This window comes from Sceloporus undulatus, chromosome 2 (genome assembly GCF_019175285.1).
Source record: "Sceloporus undulatus isolate JIND9_A2432 ecotype Alabama chromosome 2, SceUnd_v1.1, whole genome shotgun sequence".
NCBI classification, from domain to species: Eukaryota; Metazoa; Chordata; class Lepidosauria; order Squamata; family Phrynosomatidae; genus Sceloporus; species Sceloporus undulatus.
In genome coordinates, this window is record NC_056523.1 from 222,940,269 (window position 1) to 222,966,580 (window position 26,312).

The 26,312-nt window shown below is 42.3% G+C and overlaps 1 protein-coding gene across 6 annotated transcripts in view; it reads left to right on the forward strand.

Annotated features, from left to right (window-relative positions):
• The window catches only part of FAM131B (family with sequence similarity 131 member B), a 94,939-nt gene that overhangs the window by 54,417 nt on the left and 14,210 nt on the right, over window positions 1-26,312 (forward strand). For 4 of the 6 annotated variants that reach the window (XM_042450039.1, XM_042450036.1, XM_042450035.1 and 1 more), the window contains exons 2-6: window positions 7,764-7,873; window positions 13,371-13,406; window positions 19,477-19,570; window positions 23,295-23,501; window positions 24,445-24,603. In XM_042450039.1, coding sequence (XP_042305973.1) covers window positions 7,820-7,873; window positions 13,371-13,406; window positions 19,477-19,570; window positions 23,295-23,501; window positions 24,445-24,603 — 550 coding nt within the window. In that variant the 5' untranslated portion in view covers window positions 7,764-7,819. The remainder of the gene's footprint in view (window positions 1-7,763; window positions 7,874-13,370; window positions 13,407-19,476; window positions 19,571-23,294; window positions 23,502-24,444; window positions 24,604-26,312) is intronic. The other 2 variants (XM_042450038.1, XM_042450040.1) reach the window with 1 other exon arrangement.

Sequence of the window (26,312 nt, forward strand, 5' to 3'; positions counted from 1 at the left end):
TTCTTGGCCTTTTGGCTAAGATCAAGTGTAGTGTGTGTGGCTAAGATCAAGTGTCTCTCTTACCAAATACTTGGCAGACTGTGTAGCACAGATAATACAAGAATCAGGAAGGTCTCAAAAGTAATGCTGTCAGTGGAATCATAAAATCATAGAATCATGCACAGAAGTATACACAGAAACTCATAGAATCGTGCACAGAAGTATGCACAGAAAAGAAAGAGTTGACGGATTTGACAACAACATGTTGTTTGTAGCATGTGGAACAACGGTGGCACTTATTGTTTGTTAACTATCCAGGTAGGGAGATCACAGAAAGTAGCTGATACTAAAATGATATTCAGTGAACAGGGATCTTGTAGCACCTTTGAGACTCACTGTGTGAAAGAAGGTGTAGCATAAGTTTTCATAGACTTGGTCTGCTTCCTCAGATGCATGAGTAGACCAAGTCTATGGAAGCTTATGCTATGATTTCTTTTGCACGGTCAGTTTCAAAGGTGCTGATAGACCCTTTGCTGATATTCCAGACTAAGACAGCTGAGTCTGAATGATACTCAATGAAGCTGATGCAATTTCACAATGTGAGGCTTATGCTTGCCTGATGCAAATGCTGTGGTATGTTGGCAATCTCTGTAAATGTGCATTGTTAGGACTGCTCAGAGAAAAAGACAGACTCCACTAATCAGTTCTTTATGATGTTTTAGGACCAAATAAAGCAAATGCACAGCCTGGTTTTTATGCCTTCACCCACTGTGTTGCCACTGGTGATTTTTGGTGGTAAAGGCAATGTTCTTGGGCAAAGGTTTCCAGCATTCATATGAACACATTGGAAAGGTTTTTATTGACATTAAACTGGATGCAACATCATTAGATGCTGCTGCATTAGAACATTTTGTTTGCAAACAGTTTATGCCCAACTGTACTAATGTTGGAGATGTCACATGGGCTCTGTTCCAGAAGAAGATTGCTGCATCAAAGATGCCACCAACACAGTCTGCTCTTCAACTTGCTTTACTAAAAGGACATCATCAGCATATGTTATGATGATGTGACAACATTGGTAACTCAGGCACCCTGTCTCGAGAAGGGTTTTGTACCCACAGCAACCAAAGGACCATTCTGCAGTTAGTAAAGCCTTCTCATAAGATGGTCTGATGTGCATCAAAACTTAACATCTGCCATCACTTATAGGTGTGGCAGCATGGACTATAAACGATGATGGAAGACTGGGAACATCTTCAGGGAAAAAAGCATGCCTCAAATCACTCAGAAAAATCCTGCTCCTCATCTGTTTGGTTTCTCTTGCTCTTTTATCTTCTTGTGATCAGATGTTGATAGATAATTTGTTTTCTTTACTTCAAACAACTTTTTCAAGGCTACTCCTGGAATCCCTTTCTCTTCCACCTATATGTATCATTGATTCAAATCAAAAGTCTTAGAATGGTAGGTTTTTCAGTCAGTCAGTCAATCAGTCATTTATTGTATTTGACTAAAATTCTTTAGAGAGCCAGCATAGTGTAGTGGTCTGAGTGTTGGACTCCAGTTCTGGAGACCAGGGTTTGATTCCCCAGTCAGCCATGAAACTCACTGGATAATAATAATAATAATAATTATTATTATTATTTATATCCCGCCTCTCTAAAAAATGCAATCGGGGCGGGACTCACAAAGATTAAAAAATATACAATCCAAAACCCTCAACCTTTAAAATACAGTTAAACAATGTAAGAAATAAAACATACTTAAAAACAATACAATAAACAATAAGTCGTGACTGTGGTGAGGTCAGAGTTCAGCAATTAGATTTTCCTTCTGATGGCCAGGGATGACCTTGGACAAGTCACAGACTCTCAGCCTCAGGGGAAAGCAATGGCAAACCTCCTCTGAACTAATTTTGCCAAGAAAACCCATGACGTTAGTCTTGCCATAAATCAGAAACAACCTGAAGGTGCGTAACAACAGCAACAACAAAATCCATTACAAGTCCAGTAAAATAATATCTACATGTACAGTGCGCCCGCATTATACGTGGGTGTGTGCTGCCGCACCACCACGTGCACGAGCCCCATTCATTTAATGGGGCTCAAGCATAGGCATTTTTTGTTTTACGCGTCTGGAGTCTGGAATGGATCCCCCACATAAACAAAGGGCGCACTATACAGGCATAGAAAAAGTCAGATTAATGAATCTCCTGAACAGTCTATAGCAATATCTTTCAAAGAAGTAGCATGAATACTTTTAGCAGCCTTAGTGAATAAGGCTGTTTTATGAGTGACATATGGATCACAGTCTGACAGTAGCCAGAATAGTTTCCTGTAAGAGTTTTCACCTTGTTAGGAAGCCAAAATCTGTCACAAGAATCTTTTCCTGGGGTTTTGATAAACCTGGCAATAGAGTAAATAATGTGAAATGTCCTACCTCTCCCATGCCACCAATGCCTTAAATTTCTCATAATGTTTACCAATTTTTAGCCTGTTTTGGTGAGAAGTTCTTTGTCAGAATAGTAGTGTCTGTATCGTTGCGTTGCTGCCAGCTCATTAGAAAACCAGGGGTCTGGTTTATTACCACTTTGTGTGAGAGGACCCTTATGAAATATGTCCACTGCTGTGATCATTTCCCTGTTCTGGAGATCAATCAGGGCTCCAAAATGATCACCTGTCAAGACAGCAGGAAACTCCCCAGGAGCCATCAGGAATCCATCTGGATCCATAAGACTTTTAAGAGGCTCTGAGTCCTAGCAGGTTTTACCTGACCAAAAAGTGATCTGTCCATGACAGTGGAACTGTTGAAATCTCCTCTGTTCCCAGATCATACCCCCCTTACAGAAAACAAGGTCTAGAGCACTGATTCCCAAACTTTGGTCCTCCAGTTTTTTTGAACTTCAACTCCCAGAAGTATGACATAGCTTGACCAACAGTAAGGAATTCTGGGACGTGAAGTCCAAAACATCTGGGGGGACCAAAGCTTGGGAACCGCTGGTCTAGAATGTGCCCAGCAGCATGAATTGGGCCAGAAACCACTTGGGAGAGACCCTTGGTTGTCATGATGGTCATGATATCCTGAGCCACTCTCACCATGGATGTTGAAGACCCCCCTCATTACAAATTGTGTAGATCCAGCACCATCCCCAAGACCACCATAGATAGCTCAAGAAGGGAAACTGTTGAGCAGTAGGCTAGACAGTACACCAACAGAATGCCTAATCTGTCCCAGCCCTTCAGCTTTAAATAAACAACCTTGCAGACTGAGGGATAGAGCTCCTGGCTGGGGGAGATAGCATCCTGAAAAATCCCTGCAACTCCACCTCCATGCCCTCCTGGATCTTGCATGCTGCTGCACAGAGGATCCTGGTGAGCAAAGCTAAGAGAAGTTATCCCTGCCCACATCCTCATCCAACCAGGTCTCTGTAATACATGTCATGCCATATATTATATGACATGGACAACAGACAGTCCTAAAGCCGATTTTGTGGTCCAGAGCCCCCTGATTCCCTGACCTCCATGCCCATCATCAAAAATATAGGGACGGGTGAGAAGGTGATATTAACATCGTTGGAAGCCTCCAGGAGCAGCAGGTATGGAGGCCCCCCACTCCCTCCAAACTGGAATTTTGGAGGGGGTGGGGGGCTGTCTGATCACTCCGGGATTTGATTTTAAAAAGAAGATTGACAGACAGATGCGTGGATGGAGACCTCCTCCTCCCTTTTCCCCCTCAAAGTTTGAACTCAGCATGGCTTGCAATTGTAAAAAAATAGAATTAAAAACATACAAAAGTGAACATTAAAAAAATTAAACTGATACTGTATTAAAACACATTACTCATTAAAAGAATAAAATGCAGTTGTGTTTATGCCCCAGGGATGGAAAATTGACCTCTAGACCCTTCAGAGTCTATTCTTATACTAGGCATTGAAATGACTTGCCCCAGATGAGAAGATATCAGGAGTTCCAGATGTACCTTGCCTGCCACAAACTGTTGGGAAGTTAGTGTGATGTTATACCAGTGATGGTTAACCTTTTACAGACCAAGTGCCCAAACTGCAACCCAGACCCCACTTATTTATTGCAAAGAGCCATGTCCCAGAGTAAGAAACTCTGACAAACTCTGTGCTAGGGCGCCAGCATGTGTGCCCACAGAGAGAGCTCTGAGTGGCACCTCTGGCACGTGTGCCATAGGTTCGCCATCACTGGGTTATACAGTAGAAAAGGCTATTGCTGAGACATGGTGATCTCAGACACAGGTGCTGAGATAACAACTGGAGGGAGGCAAGCATGATTCTAGCCCAGGGGGTAGGCAACCTTTTTGATCCGGGGGCCGGGTTGCTGTCCCTCAGACAACTGGAGCGCCAAAGCCGGGGGGTGGAGCTTCTACCCCTGGGGCGGAGCTTCCACCACTGGGGGTGGGGCCGTGTGCCGGGGTGGAGCCTCCACCCTCCGGGGGTGGAGCTTCCACCCTCCGGGGTGGAGTTCCTACCCCTGGGGGCGGAGCTTCCACCCCCGGGGTGGAGCTTCCACCCCCAGGGGCCAGGCCACCTCCTCTTTGCTGGCCCCTGACGGGGCCCCAGGCCCTGTCAGAGGCCGGGAAAGAGCAGGCGGGGACCGCCAGCGCTGGAGGCCTCCCCGTCTTTGCCGGCCCCTGATGCCAGAGGCCCGCTGCCGTCGCAGGAGCCCTCCTGGAGGGCCCCAGCGATGGCAACTGGCCTCCCAGGGGCCCGCCGCCGGAGAACCTCCTGGAGCCACCAGCGAAGGCCAACGGGCTTTCCAGAGGCCCGCGCGCACGTCGGAGCCCTCCTGGAGGGCCCCAGCGATGGCACAGGCTTCCCAGAGGCCGTGCCGCCGTCGGAGCCCTGGGCGCCGCCATTTCCCCCAAAATGGCGGCACCCAGAGCGGGCAAAAGCCGCAGGCGGTGGCGGCGGCGGCAGGAGGAGCCAGGGCCAGCTCAAAGGCCTCCCGGGCCACATCCAGCCCGCAGGCCGGAGGGTTGCCCGACCCCTGTTCTAGCCTGTTCAAGGTTGTATCTGTGAAAATAATCTGGCTGTGATATCACAGAAGGGACAGTATGGAAACGAGATGGGGAAATGTGTTTTTTAATTATAATGAATAAGAATTAAACCCGCCAGGAATTTGAAATTTTGTGCACTTTAATTAGGCAATGTTAACGTTTGTCAGTTAATTCTGACAATGAAAATCAATGGACTGGATCTTTAGTTTCTTAGAGGTTTTCTGAGTTTTAACTACTGAAGTATGGATTTTTGAACTTGGTATCCTGCTGGACTTGACATAAATTTTTTTGGCCCTATTTTCCTTTGAGGGCTATAGAGTTTTTCTATCTCAGCGTGTGTTTGCCTAATTTTTCAGGTTTATTGGCAGTCTTACTGGCTGATTTTAAATACAGTTCAGTATTTAAAATTGTCAAAAAGTGTGCCACATTTACGTAGCCTGAGTAATTTATGTAGTCTGTTAAATTAATTAAAACACACCTTTGACTGTTGCCTCTGAAGTTCTTTTTCCTGCGAAAATATCCTTGTGTTTTCTTCTGCATTATGCAATACAAAAGGTTATCTTGAGATTGTTTCTATCATACCTCCTGAGCTCATATTTGCGTGTGACATTTATTCACTATAATGACAATTGAATCTACCCATTCTGTAGTCTTGTCATCATTTTTATTTTATTTTATCTTATTACTATTGTTTAACTTTTCCATTTTTGTTGGGTGCCTTCAAGTTATTTGTGACTTATGGCAACCCTATCACGGGGTTTTCTGGAGCTGAAAGTGTGTGACTCACCATATGGCTGATTTATTTTTGAGCTTGTTTCTCTGACTGCCTCTGGAATGTCTTCAAGTTCATGAATTATACAGGTAGTGCCTGTGGATTTATTTTCCATGGTGTATTTACATTTCTTGCTTTTATGGTGTTGCATTCTCCTGTGCTTTCAAACACAGATTGGTCATCTGTGTGATTAAGTACCTCATCTGTGCTGATTGAAACTGCTGTCTGTCCACAGATTCATAAAAACACAACACTTGCAATTTGAACCCTTGGCATTAGGGATGCGTTGTTGTTGTGTGCCTTCAGGTCGTTTCCAATGTGTGATCAACCTAAGGTGAACCTATTATGGCATTTTCTCAGCAAGATTTATTCAGAGTGGGATTGCTATTGCCATCTTCTGAGGCTGAGAATGTGTGACTTATCCAGGGTCATTCAGTGGATTTCCACAGCCGAGCAGGGATTTGCGCTCTAGTCTCTCAGTGTCCTAGTCCTACATAGGAAAGATATAAAATTAATTATCACTTTCAAACCATTACACCGAGCTGGTTCTCCTATGGATGTGTACAGATGGAGGTGTGCAAATGTATACTATTTGTACATAGATTTAAAAAAATGAAAGGAAACTTAACAGGTTATATATACAGACATAGCTCTTTCTAGGATCATGTTTAGAAGAAAAACAAATAATGCCAATTTGTAATTGAAGCTTGCTATGTACAGTCCTACTTGCTGAAATGCCACAAAGCCATCTCCCATCATCTTCAGGATTGTTTCACAGATCTTTTAAAACTGATTTTGTATTTGGGGAAAAAATCCAAGGCGGTGTCAAAGTTAACATCAACATATATGTCGGCCCATTGTCAAAGAATGCTTTAATTTTTCTTTTAATCCATTGTGCATTCATTGCCTTGGAAGCTATAATGAGCTGAGAGGCAATAAACAAACACATTAAGTAAGTATAAAATAAATAGATGGACAGCTTGCCTTAAGAATACATGAGAAGCAGGGAGAAAAGCAGATGACTGATATATCCATGTTTCAATTTCTATTCAGGGGCATCTGTGATGGAGGAAAGTGGGAGGTGAGCTTATGTTGTGGGAAGAAATGGAATGGCAAGTCTTGTTTGTTTTCTGGAATCACTGAACAGCCAATGTTTTAAAATAAGTAACATTTAATAAACTTCAAACAGGTTGCTGTTTTAGTTTGTGTGTCTGTGTGTGCCTTCATGTCGCCAGTTGACTTAGGGCAACTTAAGAGTTTCTTAGGGTTTTTTTTAGGGAAGGAGTTCTCAGAGGTGGCTTTGCCAGTTCCATCCTCTGAGATATACCCTATAGCACCTGGTGTTTGTTGGGGATCTCCCATCCAAGTACTAAACAGGACTGACCCTGCTTAGCTTCCAAGATCAGATGGGATCTTTTAGCTTTGGTTTTGTGGTATCTTTAAGGCTAAACCATTTATTTCAGCATACACTTTCTAACAAACTGTACCCAAACTTGGCCAGCACTTTTTCCTTCCCTTTGCCTGCATCTATATTGCAGAAATAATGCAGTTTGGCACTGCTTTAACTGCCATTGCTCAGTATTATGGAATGTTGGGATTTGAAGTTTTGTGAACTATTTAACCCTCTCCATGGCTCAGTGCCACAACAAACTATAAATCCCAGAATTCCATAGTGTGGAGTCATGGCATAGAATAATAGAATCATAGATTCGGAAGATAACCCAAGGGCCATCCAATCCAACTCCATTTTGCTATGCAAGAAGACACAATCAAAGCTCCCCTGACAGATGGCCATCCCACCTCTGTTTAAAAACCTCCAAAGCAGTTAAAATGGGGCTGACCTGGATTATTTATGCAGAGTGGACCCAGAGATCCCCATTGAATCCATGGTTCCTGTTTTCACACAGTGCATCGCCAGTGCAAAGGATATGAAATCTGTGGTGAGGGCAGCAAGAACTCTCTGACTACCTTTTGTTCGTGTGTCTGGCTGCAGGAAACGAAGTGATTGCGGTGGACTGGAAAGGGCTGAAAGATGTGGACCAGATCAACATGGACAGCACCAGCTCACTCCATGGCAGCAGCATCCACCGGCCCTCCACTGAGGTGAGCATCTCTTCCATGTTCCCAGAAAGCGTGTCAGCCATCAAGCATAGCGATGCCTTCCTGACAAAAAGGAAGAGAAGTCTGGATCCTTATGTAGGGTCTTGTTTGCGTTTCGGATCTTGACTCCTAAATTGTCAACAGTTGTTTGTTGTTATTTTCGATCCAGTAAGAATTTTAGGGATCTTGAGTCCTAAATTGTCAACAGTGGTTTGTTTTTATTTTGGACCCGGTAAGAATTTTCTGGAACATTTATTTTAGATGCCAGCAGATACCTGGAAGCTAAAATACAGTCGGCCCTCCTTATCCATGAATTCTTTATGCAAGAATCCATAAATTCAAGCATCCATGGCTTGAAAATATTTTTTAAAAAGTATACATTCCAAATTGCAAACCTTGATTTGGCCATTTTATATATGGGTCACCATTTTACTATGCCACTGTATTTAATGGCAATTGAGCATCCATGGATTTTGGTACCCACAAGAGGTCCTGGAACCAAACTCCAGTGGATAACAACAACCTACTATGGAAAAAGAAAAAAGAAGGAAGGAAGGAAGGAAGGAGGGAAAGTATTTGAAAATTATAGCATAACGAGTTTCCAGAATTACAAGGTTTTAAGATTGGCTGGGATCTTATTTATTTATTTCAAAGATTTATATCTCACCTTTCTCCCACAATGGGATTAAGGCAGGTTACAATAATTTAAAAAGTTGGAAGTAAAAATATTGATTACAAAAGTTAAAAAAATAAACATTATTAATATCAAAACATTAATTAAAAGCATATAATTAAAACCAGTAAAAACCATACAAAGCATTTACAGCATATGACACAACACAAGTAATATTCATCCACCAAATGCCTGCCTAAATAAAGATGAAATAAAAATTAAAATGTACTTCTGGAAGCTCATTAGGCTATAATTTTCAAACCCCTTTCTTGCTTTCTTCCTTCTTTCTTTTGTTTTGTATTTGATGGAAACATTGTACTGCTGGAACTACTTCCACTTCAAGTTGTGGAACTACTTTTTGAATAAAGTTTCAACAAGGCTGCAATCTTAAATAAACCTTGTTCAAAAAGTACACTCTGGAACCTTTATTTTAAATTCCAGCCTTGTTCATACCTTGTTCAAAAGGTAGTTCCACAACTGGAAGTGAAAGTAGTTCCAGAAGTATGTTTCCATGAAATACTTTGGACAAATCCCAATCTAAACCATTTTTCCAGTGGTTTAGATGGGAGTTGGCAATACTAAGACCATTTCCATTCTCATAATTGTCTTCTTGCAATGATGTAACCATCTAGGGAAGATTGACTTACAATAAAGTCACCATTGAGTTCCAGCATTTGATTACCAGGTAGTTAATTCTTAACCATGGCTGAATAAAGGATTTGCCATTGCCAAACTTTTTCCTGTTGTTCAGTGTTTCTTTTCTTTAGGATTATAATCATTTTATTGAATAAACCACACAAATACAATAAATTACATGATACACACACACACACACACTCATATTTCAACATGTTATCTCCTGTTCATTGTATAACATCTTATACCACTCATCTTTATCTTCTTGTTTAATGTTACATATTTTCTCAAATTTACTTTGTTCATTTCACATTCTTTTATTCACTTTGCTTGCTCCCATTCATTACCTTTCACAATATTCTCTTTCCTTATCCTTTCTTCTTTATTGTTTCCCTTTCCTTTCCTCCTCATTCTTTCCCTATTTAGATGTCTTCCTTTCAACCTTCCAGTCATCCTATCCTCTCACTTTTGTTAGCCCCTCTAACATTTACCCAAACTTTCAAATTATTCCCCCTTAACTTCTTGACATTTACTCGTTCCTTCCTTGACTTTGGTGCGTTACAGACCGCCCTGTAACCAGCCCTTTCCCTGCCGGATCGGGGCCTCAGCTTCCTCGCGGCCTGGAAAGAGGTGTCCTTGAGGCTTCAAGCCCCAAGGACACCCCAACGGCGGCGGGGACTCTCAGAAAGGGGCCGCTCGGCCCCTTTCTGATTTGTGTCGGTGGTGCAGCCTTCACAAGGCTGTGCCAGCGACGCAAACCTGCTCTGCCGAAAGGGCGCACTAAGCACCCTCGCACGGCGTGACAAGGTCACATCTGCGCCACCCCGTTTGGAGGCGGCACGTTCGTGATGTCGTCATGGTGGCCCCCATGTGGAAGGGGCGCCACCATTTTGTACGGACTCAGTCCGTACTAGAGTTAGGAGCATCCAGAAGCGACGCCCCTTTTTAACCCTAGTACAGACTGAGTCCGTAGTTTAAGGCCTGTCTGTAACGGGCCTTTATTTCCATTCCACATTCCTTTCTTTTTCTCAAATTTACCAAACTTTTCCCCTTGGATTAAAAATAATGCTCTTACCCTTTTCTTATTCTGATTTCTAAACCTGACTTCCCAGCCTTTAGTATCAAGCGATTTAGCTATTCCTCCTGTTGCTCCAAGTTTGCATAACATTGATGTAAAACTACCTTTTCTTTGGTACTTTCCTTCTCTATTACTTCCTATTTTACTATCCCATTCACATGCTGCTGTTCAGTAGTTTGTTGGGCTGAATGGAGTATAATTTAAGTTACACTTTGTTGGACATTTACTCCAGTCAGCCAGGACTAGGTTAGCAAATGTCAGCCAGAGGACTTTTTCTTCAGATGCCCCCAGAATGTAGAATGACCTGCTGGAAGAGATTAGATGCCTAAATACACTGTCTGAATTTAAAACAGTATTGGACACCAGTCCCTTCTGGCAGGCTTATCCAGATGATTCTTACATTGTAAATTTTAAATGATGAATTTTAAATGTGAATTGTTTTAACATGTGTGTATATCTTAGTTATCCTTTTAAACTGATGTGTGTTTTAGCTGATGTGTTTTAATTGATGTAGTGTGTCTGTTAATTGTTGTTGTTCCCTGTCTCTATCCATAGGAAGGGGTGGGTAAGAAATAATTAGTTGTTGTTGTTATGTGGAGAAAGCATAACACAGAAAAAGTCATTCCTGTGCACTTTCCTCCATAATGGTTCATCCTTCCAGTTTGTTGATGCAGGGAAAAAACTGTACTAAGTGCCAGTTGGCTGGTTGGCAGAGACAGGATGGAGATGGCAGTGCACAGGGAGGGGAGGTTTAAACCTCTTTGACCCTGCATTCCTCAATATGGGGTAAGAGTGAGTACCGGTATGTATAACCAAACCCATGCATGTGGCCCAGATCCAACATTCATCCACTCAGTTGGCCTCAGCGGCAAAAATGATGCCACCTCTCCTCATTATACAGATGTATTTGCTAGTTTGGCAGCTAGTGCCTTGTGATGGACAGCATGGTGCAACCTGTTACAGCCCTCAGAATGGGATGGTGAAAGGAAGAATGAAAGATGCTAACAGGTTGTGGTTGGAGTCTGAAATGGGATCTGGAAGTGAGAAGTATCTGGAAGGAGAAAGGCAAGTCAAACATAGTTCAGAAAGGGTTAAAAGCGGTTGCTTTGGTTGCTTTCTCACTGCAGAAACAGTCCAGTTTGACACTACATGAACTGCCATGAGTCAGTGCTATGAAATTCTGGAAATGGCAGTTTGTTGTGGCATCCAGCCAAACCTTCGTGCACAAAATGCATGCTGCAAGCTTTCGAAGTTCCACTGTCTTCTTAGCACTGGTTAAGAGATAGATTTGCATAATCAAGGCCTGCCTTTGGATAAATGGGATGTTCATTCAGATGTGCCAATGTGCTTTCAAATCTAAAATATCCATTTCCATTCTCATGCAGTATATGACATCTTGTTTACTCACGATTTCACATGCTACAATCCTACCATTCCCAGAATTCCATAGCACTGAGCCATGGCAGTTCAAGTGGTGTCAAACTGGGTTATTTCTGCAGTGTGGATGCAACTAAAGTGCAGTGCTGACAGAAAGCAGTGCTTGCTGTGAAAAGACATCTGTGAATAAGCTGTTCCTTGTTATTTAACTTCTGCCTAAGTTGTGTCATTTAAGGGATTGTCTGAGTGTTGTTGGCAAAGTCTCGGGTAGAGGTTTTCTGCCGCATTGAGCTACCAGAGATTTTTCTAACATGGAAATGGCAAGGGGCTGAAAACTTGCAACCTTTTGCACATAAAACAAAAGTTCTTCCATCTAGATCAGTTAGACTAAACAGAGAGACCAAATAACCCACAAACATAACAACTAAGACATACAATAACATCCAAAATCTGCAAAACAATGATGCCTTTATTGGCCAGCCAATGATGTACATTGGAAGCTTTCGAAGCTCCACTGACTTCTTAGCACTGGTTATATGATAGGTTTGCATAATCAGGGCCCGCATTTGGATAAATGGGATCTTCATTCAGATGTGTCATTGTGGCTTTCAAATCCTGAAATGTTCATTTCCATTCTCATGCAGCTTGTGACAGCTTCTTCAGTCATGATTTCTCATGCTACTGTTTGAAACAATCCAGGGCTGCAACATTTCAATTGAAAGCATAGACACAAGGAAAGGACCATAAGGGAAACAAAAGTGGAACTGAAAGACCTAGCCAGGATGGGGAGGAATGAGAAGCAGTTCAGTTAGCCCCCAGCAGTGTGATCAGATGTCCTCCTTTTCCAGGACATATCCTACATTGAGCATGACTAGGAAGCAGGAATTTATATTTATATGAGTGTTTTTAGCTTTTATTTCGCAAAGCCCTACATTTTTCTTGAATGTCCTCCATTTTGCAGTGCCTTATCCTCCTTTGTAGTTAGGATATGTAGTCATCCTGGCCCCCAGTTACCAGAGAGAAGGCATTTATTTGACAGATAGTAGTCTTTAAGATGAAGCAGAACTGGCAGGCTAGGCACTGTGTAAGGAAGATGTCACAATATAAAAAGGGTGGTGAGTAAGGTAAAGAAAGAGGCTAGAGTCCAGAAAGAGAATTTAGGACCAGCAAAACTATGAGAGCAAGAAGGGGCATAAGAAGACAGAAGAGACGTGGAGTGGCAGCAGGGGAGAAGATGGCTTCAAGCCCTCAGAAAGCTCTGTGTTATTCCATAATTCTGTATGCTCTTATCCATCCACGGTTTTGTGAATAAGCATTTGATCTCATAAATGCATCTGCTTTGAATGCACACCCACTAGTGTAAGAGATCTGATGTTCAACCACAAAAGACCAAAGGGGTTTGAGCACAGCCGGACTCCTTTCAGTGAATTTTTTTATATACATACTTCTATCCTCTCTGTATGTCTACATTTCTCCTTCCCTCCCTCTTTCTCTTTGTATCTCTGCTGTCCTGTACTTTATGTAATAGATAGTAACCAAGCATACAGCTATGACCATTGGGACAAATTAGACCAGGGTTTTCTTTCCCAAATGTCCATGCCCTTCACACTTGAACTGATCTTGCATTTATTTGATTAAATATAGTATCCACTTGGGTTAGCTAGTGAAGAGAGAGGTGCATGCCACAGAAGGAGAGCTCCTATGTATCACTGACTTGCTGTCTTCTTTCTCCATAGCAAACACGGGCAGATTTCTCCTGGGATGGCATTAATGTAAGTACAACCATCATCCCCTAAGGGGTTCTTGTGCATGGCTCTGTTTGTCTGACTATGTGGAATACTTGCTACCAATAGATGTTGAAGCAAATAGCAGAGCCCCATAGTGCTACTGGCACAATTTGGTTTATACCTTGGGGTGGGCATAATGATTACCTGCATGTCTTCTGAACATCATGTAGAGTGAGATGTAGTTTTCCTTGATTAAACACAAACTGTCCAGATGGCTTTCCTGCAGGCATATGAATGGCCAGACATGTTTTCACGCAATGCCCCCGATGAGGCTTGCACATTCCTTGCCCCTCTCTCCTGCTTTGCACTACTTGCACTATTAGGAGAAAAGGAAAAAGAAGCAGAAAGCCCACCCTTTGCCTGTTTTCTCTGCTTCCAAGATCTGCACGTACTGTTTAAGCCAGGGGTAGGCAATCTTTTTGAGCCGGGGGCCGGGTTGCTGTCCCTCAGACAACTGGGGGGCCGAAGCCAAAAAATAAATAATTATTTTTAAAAATAAATAAATAAATAAATAAACCAGGACAAATGTAGGACAAAATTTTCAAATGGAAGACACTTTTTTTAAAAAAATGGAGGACACGCGAAAAAATTTGCTGATTTTTTAAAAAATGTTAATATAAATGCATGTTTCTGAGGCTTCTATAGACAATTGCCCCCCAAAGGCCCCAGTGGCAATCGGCGGCAGGACCGGGCTGGGGCCGGTCCCAAGGCCTCGGCGGGCCGCATCCGGCCCGCGGGCCGCAGGTTGCCCACCCCTGGTTTAAGCAGGTGGGTCGATGAATATTTATCTTGCTAACAGTGCATCTCTATTCCATGGAGCTTCCTCCAGGAAAGTGTACATAGATTTGCAGCCTAAATGTTTTAAAGGTGCCTTCATGGGTTCAAGAATGCAGCAATTTGGCATGTCAGGACATTTCCATAGCAGAGCAGTACTGTAATTTCCAAGCAGAATCTGGCAATCTTTCTTGGTTGTGATGGTTCCAGAAATAGTACATGATTGCATCATACATTTTAGATAGCAAGTTTTTCATATTGCATCATTATTCTCCCAGGTTAAAAGGTACCATATTTAATTCACTTATTTTTAAATGTACAGTGGTACCCCGGGATACGAATGCGCCGCCTTACGAAATTTCCGGGTTACGAAAAAAATCCATAGAAAAAAACTGTTCCGGGTTACGAAGGTTATTTCGGGTTACGAAAAAATTTTGGTGCTTTTCGGCGCTTTTTCGCACGAAATCGCGGCTTTCGCTATTAGCGCCTATGGCTTTTTCGGCTTACAAAGGATTTCGGGTTACGAACGCGGCGGCGGAACGAATTAAATTCGTAACCCGGGGTACCACTGTATTTGAAACTGGTTATTCATCTGCCAATTTCAGTACAGACATTGTGCCAACAAATGGTTTGCATTAGCGTAGAACTCAACTCATGGCTTAGCTCTAAATATGGAATTGTCAGTCCAAGGCTTGGGGTTAATTAGTTTTCTCTTTTTTATTTTTCCATCTTGTTTTTAATTTTTGTCCCAAACTTTTATATAATGCTGTTAATTTTTTTAAAAAATGCCAAAGTGGTTCAGAATGAAAACTGATTTGGTAAGCAGTTGAAATGATAAAAGGATGAGACAATAAAAGCAATAACATCCATAAAAACATTCATTAAAAACCAATAACCAAGACAATGAACCGGAAAATCTCTGGGTAAACACCAGACCCTGGGATCTAAATTGTAATATTTTGATCTTCTCAGTACTTGGTTTCTCAAATTCTTTTCTGTCTCAGAAGGGCTGGATGGGTAGGGGTATGGCAGTGGCTGTAACCCTTTGATTGTTAGTTCAGACATCACACCAAACCACCGCAGACCACCATCACAGTGTAGGAATGGAGGGCCAGTTAATGGGGGCAGGCCAGAAGAGCTGCAGTGCCAGGATACTCCAGGCTGCCCCCAGAGTATCCTGGCCCATGCAGACAGGTCTTATGAGAGATATATCAGAACAGGAAAAGTGTGTTAGCAGAAGCTGGGAACCCATCACATATGGAGGTCATGGGAAAGGGCTGTGGGGAAGTCAGATTGCTGGAGTGGATCATCAGGAGGGCTGGATTTGTCTCCATGGTCTGAAGTCCTTCTACTTAGCATACAGATGGGGAGGGCACCATCGGCCATTTCTCAGTTGGGGAAAAAATTATCCTGCATGGCTACTCCCCTCTCAACACAGACACACAGAGAGAGAGACACACACAGACACATGCTATTTGTAATAAGCATTCAATGGTGTGTGGGGATTTTCACTGAGGAAGTGGTGGGTCAGCCAACCCAAACCAGGACTGTAGTGCAACTTTCTCTTCAAAATAGAAACTGTATCACTAAGCATGCTTTTTAAAAACATGATTAACATGACATTGTTTGGCCTTCAGTCATTTTGATGTGAATTTAGGTTTGCAGGCCAGCTTTAACTGAAATGCAAAAGCTTATGATTATGTCCTCCAAGAAATATTCAGGGCAAAATTTAACACGGTGAAAGGATAACACATGGATATGAGAATAATAATAATAATAATAATAATAATAATAATCAGATGGCTTACAGAATTATCCAAATGGAGCACAAATGTTTTCACTCTCATATTCCGCCCCCCCCCTCTATTTCAGTAGCCTAAATACATTAAAACACCAGATCCTATCTGATCTTGAAAGCTAAGCAGAGTCATCCCTTGGATGGGAGACTGCCAGCAAATATCAGGTGCTTTAGGCTATATTTCAGAGGGAAAAAACTGGCAAAACCACCTCTGAGGATTCCTTGCCTAACAAAACCCTATGAAATCTATGGTGTTCCAAAGGCAACAGGCCACCTGAAGATACAGATACAAACACACAGATTTGATATTGATCATTAATGTTGGCCATGGTTTATGCTGTTTATTCCAAACATTTATCCACTGAGAAATTCCATTCTAAGCTATCCTAGCTATTAACTGCTGAAGAAATTTGTCTCTCGAATCCCACTTTTAAAAGCTATCATATCTAGAAACATTTTGGATGGACTTGTAAATGAAGAAGAACCATGCCTTCATCTAAAAATACTGAAAAACATCCTTTCATATTTATATGGGAATCATAAATTCCTGTTGAAATTACCTTTGGGCTGCTTGACTTATTTAGCAGGAGCAGAAACCTTAGGCAAAGTATGGGGCCATGCAGCCTTCAGATGCTTTGTTGTTGTTGTGTGCCTTCAAGTCATTTCAGACTCATGGCAACACTAAGATGAATCTATCATGGGGGTTTCTAGGCAAGATTTGTTCAGAGGAAGTTTGCCATTGCCTTCTCTTAAGGCTAAGAGCATGTGACTTGCCTAAGTGAGTTTCATGGCTGAACCAGAAATCAAACCCTAGTCTCCAGTCGTAGTCCAGCACTCAAACCTGACAGCTCTAGATGCTTTTGGACAACAAACCCCATAATCCTTAGCCAGCACAGGCATTGATTGGTGAGGGATCCTGGTGACTGAAGTTCAACTACCTCTGGAGGGGATGAATGATTTCCTCCCCTACTTTATGCTCTAAGCATAGCTGGGGACTGCTCTTGCCAACTGCTGAATACAGACCCCAGTTCCACCAGCACTGGGCCCACTTGAGATCAACAGTTCAATTGGGTTAAACTGGGCCACAGGGAGATGAATCATCCAGACTGGGAGATTCAAACACCAATCAAGCAAAAAAGGCAACCGCTGTGGAGTGAGCTAAGTCCTGAAGCCCACTCTTATACATGTCCTATCCTATCACCATGCAGCTCACCGATGATTCATATATTGCTCCTTCTTTTCCACAAAAAGGCACTACTGTCTTAAAGATACTCCGACCTTCCCAGAGTGTTTAGCATGTTGCAACAAAAACAACAGATTCCTCAAATGCTTATGCCATTCCAAATGTATTAGCTTTTGTAGTTCCATGAGACTTTTTATGGTTGCTTCCACTAGGTCTTTGTCACCTCACCTATCATCACAGACTTCTTTCTGCATTAGCAGGTCCTTTTTCTCGTTAGGAAAAGAATAAAGAAATCTTTTTGTGCATTTCTACTGATTCATCATAATGTCTTAAGCTATCCAGGGTGAGGATAGAGTTTCTTTTTGTTTTCTTTTGTTTTTAAAAAACCTTGAATAATAGCAGCCATTTCACATTCCCATGGAGACATCTCAAGGCAATCCTAATCCCTGTGACAAGTGTTTGGATACTCAAAAGCATTACACTATAGACACAAACCCTACATGAATGCTCAGAAATCATAGGAGAATGTGGATAAACATATACTTTAAGTACACAAAGGTGTCGTTTAAAACAGTAGCCTCTTCTCATACATTTCCTCTTATCCTTTGTAATATATTGTTTAACTTATGTCTTGCCCGACAGTGTTATCTATGTCATATGCCATACATTGATTTCAACTTAAGGTGACCCTGTTGTAGGGTTTTCTTGGAAAGAGTTATTCAGGGGAGAATTGCCACTGCCTTCCTCTGATTCTGAGAGAGTATGACTTGTTTAAGGTCACCCAGTGGGTTTCCATGGTTGAATGGAGAATTGGACCCTGGTCTTCCCAGCCTTAGTCTAACATTCAGACCGCTACATCACATTGTGCTCACTTTGTACCTTCAAGTAGAAACCAGTGCTGTGAAGCAAAGGTAAGGAAACAAACAGTATAATAGCATCAGGGCATGGAGTAACTTGTATGACGAATTATGGAAAGACACAGAATTTGGTAAGTCACTGTTTAAAAAAAACACACCCCAAACATTCAGTCATATTGCAGTTATATTAAAAAATAACTATTTATTTTCACATTTCTCAAATGTAATTGCTTACTTTTAGTTACATTAAAAATCTGTATACTACAAACTGCTGGTTTGTGATGTAAGACACATCTAAATACTGAAGCCTTGCAGCCCCTGAAACTATAAAAGTAAAACATACAGTTATACCCAAAAAGACAAGAGGTTTCCTCTCATTATATTACAGATAAAATAAGACATATTTTTTCCTTACAGCCTTATCCCATGAGAAAACAATGTAAAAACAGAACCAGAAAGTAGCGGATTTCTCCCTGCCTTACTGCTTGGCATCGTAGGGTTTCAATTCTCTCCCCAAAGGTGATGTTTGTAAAAGCGTGTCATTTTTCTCGTTGAAAAATCTGTTTGACAAAAGACACGCTTTTACAACTGCCTCCTGTGGGAAGAAAACTGAAGCACTACGATGTCATGTAGTAAGGCATAGAAAAAGCTGCTATCTTCCTGCTCTGTTTCCACTTCTTGTGTGATAAGGCTCTTAATTATTGCAAAGACAGAATTAGTTATAAGTACTAAACTATTTGCAACTGGTCACTTCTAAACTCTTGTGCAAGAGAGAAGACAGGACAGTGATCAGTTTTCACCATTTTGTGTAATTTATAATTCTGCCCTTCTAAGCCAATTTAGGCAAAGTGAGTGAGTGAGTGAGTGTGTGTGTGTGTATGGATAGATGGATAGATAGATAGATAGATAGATAGATAGATAGATAGATAGATAGATAGGTCTGGACACACACCTAGCTTCACCTTTAAATTTTCCTTGCTGACCTTGTTCCTTGTCAATCCTATCTTTATCCAGGCAGTTAATCATTCTTGTTTTGTTTTTGTTGTTTCCTCTTATTTTTGCTGTTGTTCTTAATATATAGAGAGATCCATTTTGCCTTTATTTCCTCTCCCCCATATACAGTATTTTAATGAATTTCTGGCAAAAGGAACAGGAGTCTTTCACTATCTCAACACAGATCAGTTATGAACCAAGATATTTGGTTGCTTGCTGTAGAAAATACAAATGATGACAATGTGCCAAAATAATTCTGTCACATGGGCAATTCTTATCTGAGGAAGCACAACAGTCCCACCATCCGCTTGTTAGTAATTTTAAATCTTTGTTTGTTCCTTTCCTTCCATTTTCTTCTTCTTAATCCTTTGTGTTCTTAAAAGTTGAGATGGAATATCTCCTTTTCTCCACCTCATACTTGTTCTTTTTTAATATATTCTACCTTTTCAGCTATCCATGGAAGATACAACCTCCATCCTTCCTAAGCTGAAGCGAAACTCGAATGCATATGGGATTGGAGCTCTTGCGAAGTCATCTTTCTCCGGTGAGGATCACAAACCTTTGAATCTCACACCTTCTCACTTTTTACTAATGTTGGTTTTATCCCCCAGTACTTCCAATACCAGACTTCAGTAACCAGTTCTCTCAAATGCTCTTCTGTCACAGAACTGTTTCACCATGTTTGTTTGTTTGGAATAATATCCTATGAACAATTTTCATGCTGAAACAAATGGATCTGTCATAATGTGTAAAATGTACTTTTTACATCTCAGGGGAAAAAAACTTAGTGAATTAAAACTGTAACAATAGGGAATATGTAGAGAATGTAAGACGTCCCTCAGTCCTGATTTACCAGGCAGCAGCTGCTGTGAGCAACGGAGCCCTATTCTCCTGTCGACTTGTGCTAGAAGTGATCTCTGATGCGAGAAGGAATTGTGACATGGATCCTTCTTTGACTGCCATACCAAAGATTGCTTATTTGAGATGGGTGGCGCAAACGCCAGTCTGCTTCACCCTGATGAACAGGAGAACAGAGCCCCATCTCTCTGAGTGGCTGCTGCCTGGTAAATCAGAATTGGGGAAAGGAGGTGAGCTGGAAGACACTATATGACTGTGTAACTAAGGTAGTTATGTAACTAAGTAGTTTGTCTAGAATCTCAGCTTTATCTATAACAACAAGTTGATCTGGGGGGAAAATACAGTTTTTGATGACACACCTGAGTCCTGTCTGCACTGTCCTGGATGCTCTAGGGGCAGCCCAGAATATCCTGGCACCAGAGCTAGCCCAAACTTCTCATTATCTTAAGCTCTCCATTCCAACACTGGGTGTCCCGTGCATCCTGCTTCTGTACCCAGCACATCCACTGTTACAGCATGACACAACACTTTGGGGTCAGAGCATGGCACCCAGCCATGATCACATGACTGCGTGCCTGGTTCTAACCTCAGAATGAGCAACCTGCAGCAATGGTGGTGGATGCTCTGGGTGGCACAGAGGGATGCTTTTGAAAAAGCCACCCAGCATCAGGATAAAGGGTTTGGATCTTCCAGGAAGTTCCAGAGCAAACAGGGAATGTTTCAAATGCATGTTAAGAGAGGAATACCCTGGGTTTGGTGTCGAATGAGCTGGACCTTGTCCTGTCTGTTCACACCAGATTCAGAGTCTGGGCCATGCATTGTCCAGACTCACCACCAAGAGGGTGGCAAGGTGGGGGCGGGAGCAGTTTATTTGGTCCATGCAGACAGGGCCACAGAATCCCCGAAACAGCAGGCCATTGGCAGTTTCATTTTCTCTGTGAGTTGTATTCCAAAAAAGTCACTTTTCCAAGTTCTGATAATAGAAAATTTATTTCAGATTATGTTTGTCCATAGGTTTGTGAAGGTTAGTAGAATGCTGTGTCTCAATAAACTTAGAGAAGATGAAGAATGGAGAGAGGCAGCTGAGTACAAATGGACTATTCAAAGAGATATCTAAGTAACTTTTGTACAAAAATACATATAGTTACTGTGTTATGTAACTTTACAATAAATAAGGAAAGTTAAAGAAGAAACTGCCAAGGCAGGCTTACTGCTGAACATAAAGAAAACAAAAATAATGACCACAGAGTATTTATATAAATTCAATGTAGACAATGAAGAAATCTAAATAGTTAAAGAGTTCTTATATCTTGGATCAAACATTGATCAGAATGAGGACTGTAGTCAAAAAATCAGAAGAAGACTAGGAGTGATGAAAGAATTAGGTAAGATCCTAAAGTATAAAGATATAAAATTAAGCACTAAAGATAGAATTGTACAAACTGTTGTATTCCGCATCACCATGTATGGAAGTGAGAGCTGGACAGTGAAGAAGGTGAAGAGGAAGAAAATCAATGCATTTGAGATCTGGTGCTGGAGAAGAGTGTTGAGGATACTGTGGAGAGCCAAACAGATGAACAGATCAAGCCTGAACTCTCTCTGAAGCCAAGATGATGAAACTGAGGCTGTCATACTTTGGCCACATCATGAAAAGGCATGAATCACTAGAAGAGATGATAATGCTAGTAGTGGAGGATAGCAGCAAGAGAGGAAGACTGCATGCCAGATGGATAGACTCAATCAGGGGGACACTGTTAGAATCCTGTAGTATTCTACCAGATGTATTCTACTGTGGATGCTGGGGGGATGGGTTGCGCTTTGCATAGCTTTTAGAGATGGGGATATGGAGTACTAGGCTGGACCAGGTGTGAGTTATCTAGTGTCCTTGAGAGGCTGGCCTGCAGAGACTTGGAATGCAGTTTCGTTTTCTAGAGGAGGGATGGAGGATGGGAACTAGTGCTGGGAAGGAGGGGTCCTGTTGTGCGGCTTTTGCTAGAGGTGGAGTGCTTTGGATTCGGGGGGATCTTATGCATTGCTTTGCTGGGGAGGGGTCAGTCTCAGCCTAGAAGCTGAGATGATGAGACATCGCGCTGATTTTGGAGCCTTCAATAAAGTTCAGTTGTTTCAATAAAAAGCTGACTGATTGATTGTCCAGGATTCTGGTCCTCACTCTGACAGACATGGACATGGACTTCCAGGAACAAGGAGAGAGTGGATGTAGGGGATCTGGAGGTGTCTATCCACAGGGTTGTGGGTTGTGTCATGAGTTGTGGGTGATATGAAGCCAGTTAACAACAATGGCCATTAGTTTAGGGCGTATTTTCAAATTGTTCTTATGCCAACCTAAAGATTTGTAAGTTTTATCATCCTGCCTGCACACACACTCCTGCCCCTGTCTCATGGGCCTGTTACAGACTGCCAAAATAAAGGTGCTTCGGTCTCTTTGGAGGTATGCTATTTAATGATGCTGGGTCCTAAGAGTCCGGAGGTCTCGCCCAAGCCCACCTCCATTCCTAAGCACTGAAGTGCAGCTTTGATGCAGCTTCCGATTCTTAGGTACATGCATCATTTAAATAGGCATAAGAGACCCGAAGCAGCTTTATTTTGGCAGTCTGTAACAGGTCATGGCTTGGCCAAAAATCCAGAGCAAAGTGCATTTTGCATCAGTCCAGAAGCACTCTTTAGTGCCAATGGAAAATGTCTCCAAAGCAAAGAGCAGCTTCAGGGCTGTAGGTGACTGTTACCAAAAGCAAGGCATGGGAAAAAGGGCTCAACCCCTCCCCTGCCTACTGTGGTCCTGATCCTGTTCCCTTTTACATGTTTAAATAGCATGCACATTAATTACTTGCACACAACTAACCAATGTCTACCTTGGCCCATAACAATTAATTACTGAATATGACAAGACACTTGTGATTACACTGGGCCATTGGTATCCACTGGAGTTTGGTCCCAGGATCTCCAGTGGATATCAAAATCCATGGATGCTCAAGTCCTGTTACATGCAATGGCACAGTAAGTTGGTGACCCATATATAAAATGGCAATATAAAGGTTTCCTTTTTGGAATGTATATATATTTAAAATATTTTCAATCTGTGGATGCATGAATCCTTGGATAAAAAATCTGTGGGTATTGAGGGCTGTCTGCATATTATGGCTGCAATTAGTCCCTTGATGTCCAGTTCATTTCGCTCCTCTATTATGATGAATGGTTGCACTGTCCACAGATGAAAAGGTGGTAACTGAGTGGAGTTTTGAGACTGTATCCCAGTTGTTTCCTGACTCTGACCTGTTTTCTTCATGCAAGGAAGGTGGGGAGATGAGAGTGAAAATAGATCTGTCCTTTGGATGGTGTGGCAAATGGCTCTGGAGCTGTATAATAGCCCCTTGTTGTTTTCTCAATGTCTGGCGCCTTAGGGATATCTCGCAGCATGAAGGATCATGTCACCAAGCCCACTGCCATGGGCCAGGGTCGTGTCGCACACATGATTGAGTGGCAGGGTTGGGGACAAGGCGCCAGCCAGCAACAGATCCATACTCATGAAACTGTACGGAAGGATGCTGATGCTTACTCTGACCTTAGTGATGGGGAAAAGGAGGCTCGATTCCTTGCAGGTACGCTACCACTTTTTCATGATCTATCAGGATATGTTTCTTGATGGAGGTAGAGAAGGAAGGAAGGGACTGAGGAAAGAGAGCCAGGACTGTGGTTAGCTGAGACATCTGGATCTTTTGGAATGCATCTTCCCCCTGAACTGCATAGATGGCTTGAGGGGGCTAAGGGGCTTCTTGTGATTCTGATTTTCAAGACAGAAGCTTAGGTATGAGTACTTCTGAGCACCTACTGAGCCCAGAAATTTGTGTTCAGAACCGGAATGATGTTCAGAAATCATTTCATATAAAAATCCACTTCTGACTTCCTTCCAAAGCATTGTTTTCCACTATGCACTTTTTCTGCTAAATACAATGTACTTTTTTTGGGGGGGGCTGTTTTTAAATTGTTGCTGTTAGACACTTTTGAGCTGGAGGCTTTGCAAATCAGCCAGATATATAACTGTAGATTCCAGTTTTTGGCCTCCACTGTTGGAAATGTGGACTCAACATAATAGCGTCTCAGTACAGGCCACATAGTGAGACTATTTTCAGTTCTCCAACCCATGTTTCTTAACTATGTGCAATGGCAACCTGGATCAGGTGATAAAGTGTTTAATTTCTGCCCTCATGTTTTCAATACTTAAAATGAAAATATTCTCTCTTTTTTTTCCAACCATGAGACCAGGTTATAGTAGCTACTCTGGGTTAGGTTTGTCATCTCCTAAAATATCAAGTTCTGGAACCTACCCGATGTTTGGGGCAGTACTACAGAAAACTGGACCATACTAGCCAGGACTGTATTTCCAGTTCCTTAGGGACTTTCGTTGGTTGGGCAGTGAGACATCCAAGAAAGAGGAAGAGGTGAAGCAGCAAGGATTATAAGTATTAACACCTGATGGAAGAGATGTAGAATAATTCTGGTCATCCTTTCCCTTTTGTTCTGTTGTGTTTGTCTGTCATACAGGGGTGATGGAACAGTTTGCTATCTCAGAAGCCACCCTCATGGCCTGGTCTTCCATGGATGGTGAGGATATGAGTGTCAACTCAAACCAGGAGAACCAAGCTGGGAACTACAATGAAAATTACCAGCAGATGGTGGATAACCAAGGTGAAAACGGACAAGGTGAGCAGAGTGTTAACTACCTTGGTATAAGTGGTCTGGATAAAAAATGATGAAGGTAGTGGTGCTGGTGATGATGTGCCTCTTTTTGTAGGCTTTAGGGAGGTGGACATAAGGAACACAGGGAAGTAGGGAATTTTCTAGCAAGTGGAGTAGACATCATGGCCTTTTAGAGTAAGCCAATCCTTATAATTGTTTGGAGAAAGGAAAACTCAAATAGCAAGCCTCTCTTGAGTTGCTTCTACGCCTCTAAGTGTGCACTTCCACAGGTCTTCTTGGATTACAGCTCTCATCAGCCCTGGCAAGCATAAGCAATGGTTTGGAATGATGACATTTTTATGAACATGAACTTCCTTGTTTAAACTTGACTGTCAGCAATGAACAATGAACATGCTAGGGCCCAAAACAGATGGGTCAAAAGGTCTGCTGTTGGGTTGCATTGGGGAGGGGGGTGACGTTTAGGCAGCGCACACCCCCAAACCATGCAGAAGCTGCACTGGGGCTATATAAGGCAGACCAAACCCAGTTGCAAAAGGAGCAGATTTTATCCTCCCCTTGCCACGGCAAATTTGTGACTGCAGCAGCAGCCAGCCTCTGGACCACAACATCTGGTCATTATGGTCCCGTAGTGATCGGGGCGGGACTGCTCCTTTTGCCCTGTCTGCTCAAAACCTTAGAAGCCTTAAGCAAGCTACTGTCAACCTGAGTATCTTTCCCATTCCCCTCCAACCTACAGTAGTGCATACTAACAATGCCCTAGATAATAAAGCTGTTGTAGGAACTTTTAAGGCAATGTATACTTTTAAAGTAATGTATCTAAACTCCTAAGCACCATAGAAGTACTGGATATTTTATTACAGTGCGTACATGTTAAACGCGGGTGCATTTTACTCGGCTTCCAGCATACACTGGAAACTGCACCGGAAGGAAGGGAGCCATGTGCTGGAAGAAAATAATGGTGCACACTCCTGTGGCATACACCCCACGCACTGCTGCCGCACTGCTACAGGCACGAGCCCCATTAATTTGAATGGGGCTTGAGCATCCGCATTTTTTCCCTTATGTGGGGGGGGGATCCCCCACGTAAGGGAAGGGACAATTGTATTATTATTTATTATTATTACTGTTTTGGACATTTCCATCTGCAACCCTAAATGGGATTTGTGGTTCTAGAACATGTAATATACCCTAACACATATCTAGGCCAGTGGTTCTTAAGCTTTTCTTTACCAGAGACCCTTTTTAAATGTACTTTGTTGCTATGGACCCCCAAGACTTAACTCAAGATTTAAAATGACGATGACGATGATATAAAAGCCTTACCCAACACTGAACAATTATGCCATAGGTTAAACTTTCCCTCAAAGGCTCTGGAGAGGGAGGGAAGACTTTCCCCTTGCTTCTTCCCACCAGTTTGCGAGCAGATTGAACAGCAATGTAGAGGCCCAGCCAGCCAGCCAACCAGCCTTTGCCTTGGCTGCTGCTATATGGCTGCTCCACTGTGGGGAGAAGATGGGCCGAGCAGCCTTCAAGCCTTCAAGAACCCTCTGGGGACTTTTTCACATGGAGAAAATTGGAAGGTTAAACTGGTCACAATGTAGGGTCATCCAGGCATTAGGAACAATTTCGCAGTTGCTTTTCAGATGACACTGAGCACAAACCAGTCTGAATCCAGACACAAAGTGAGGTGAATCAGGGAGTAAGCATTTTTG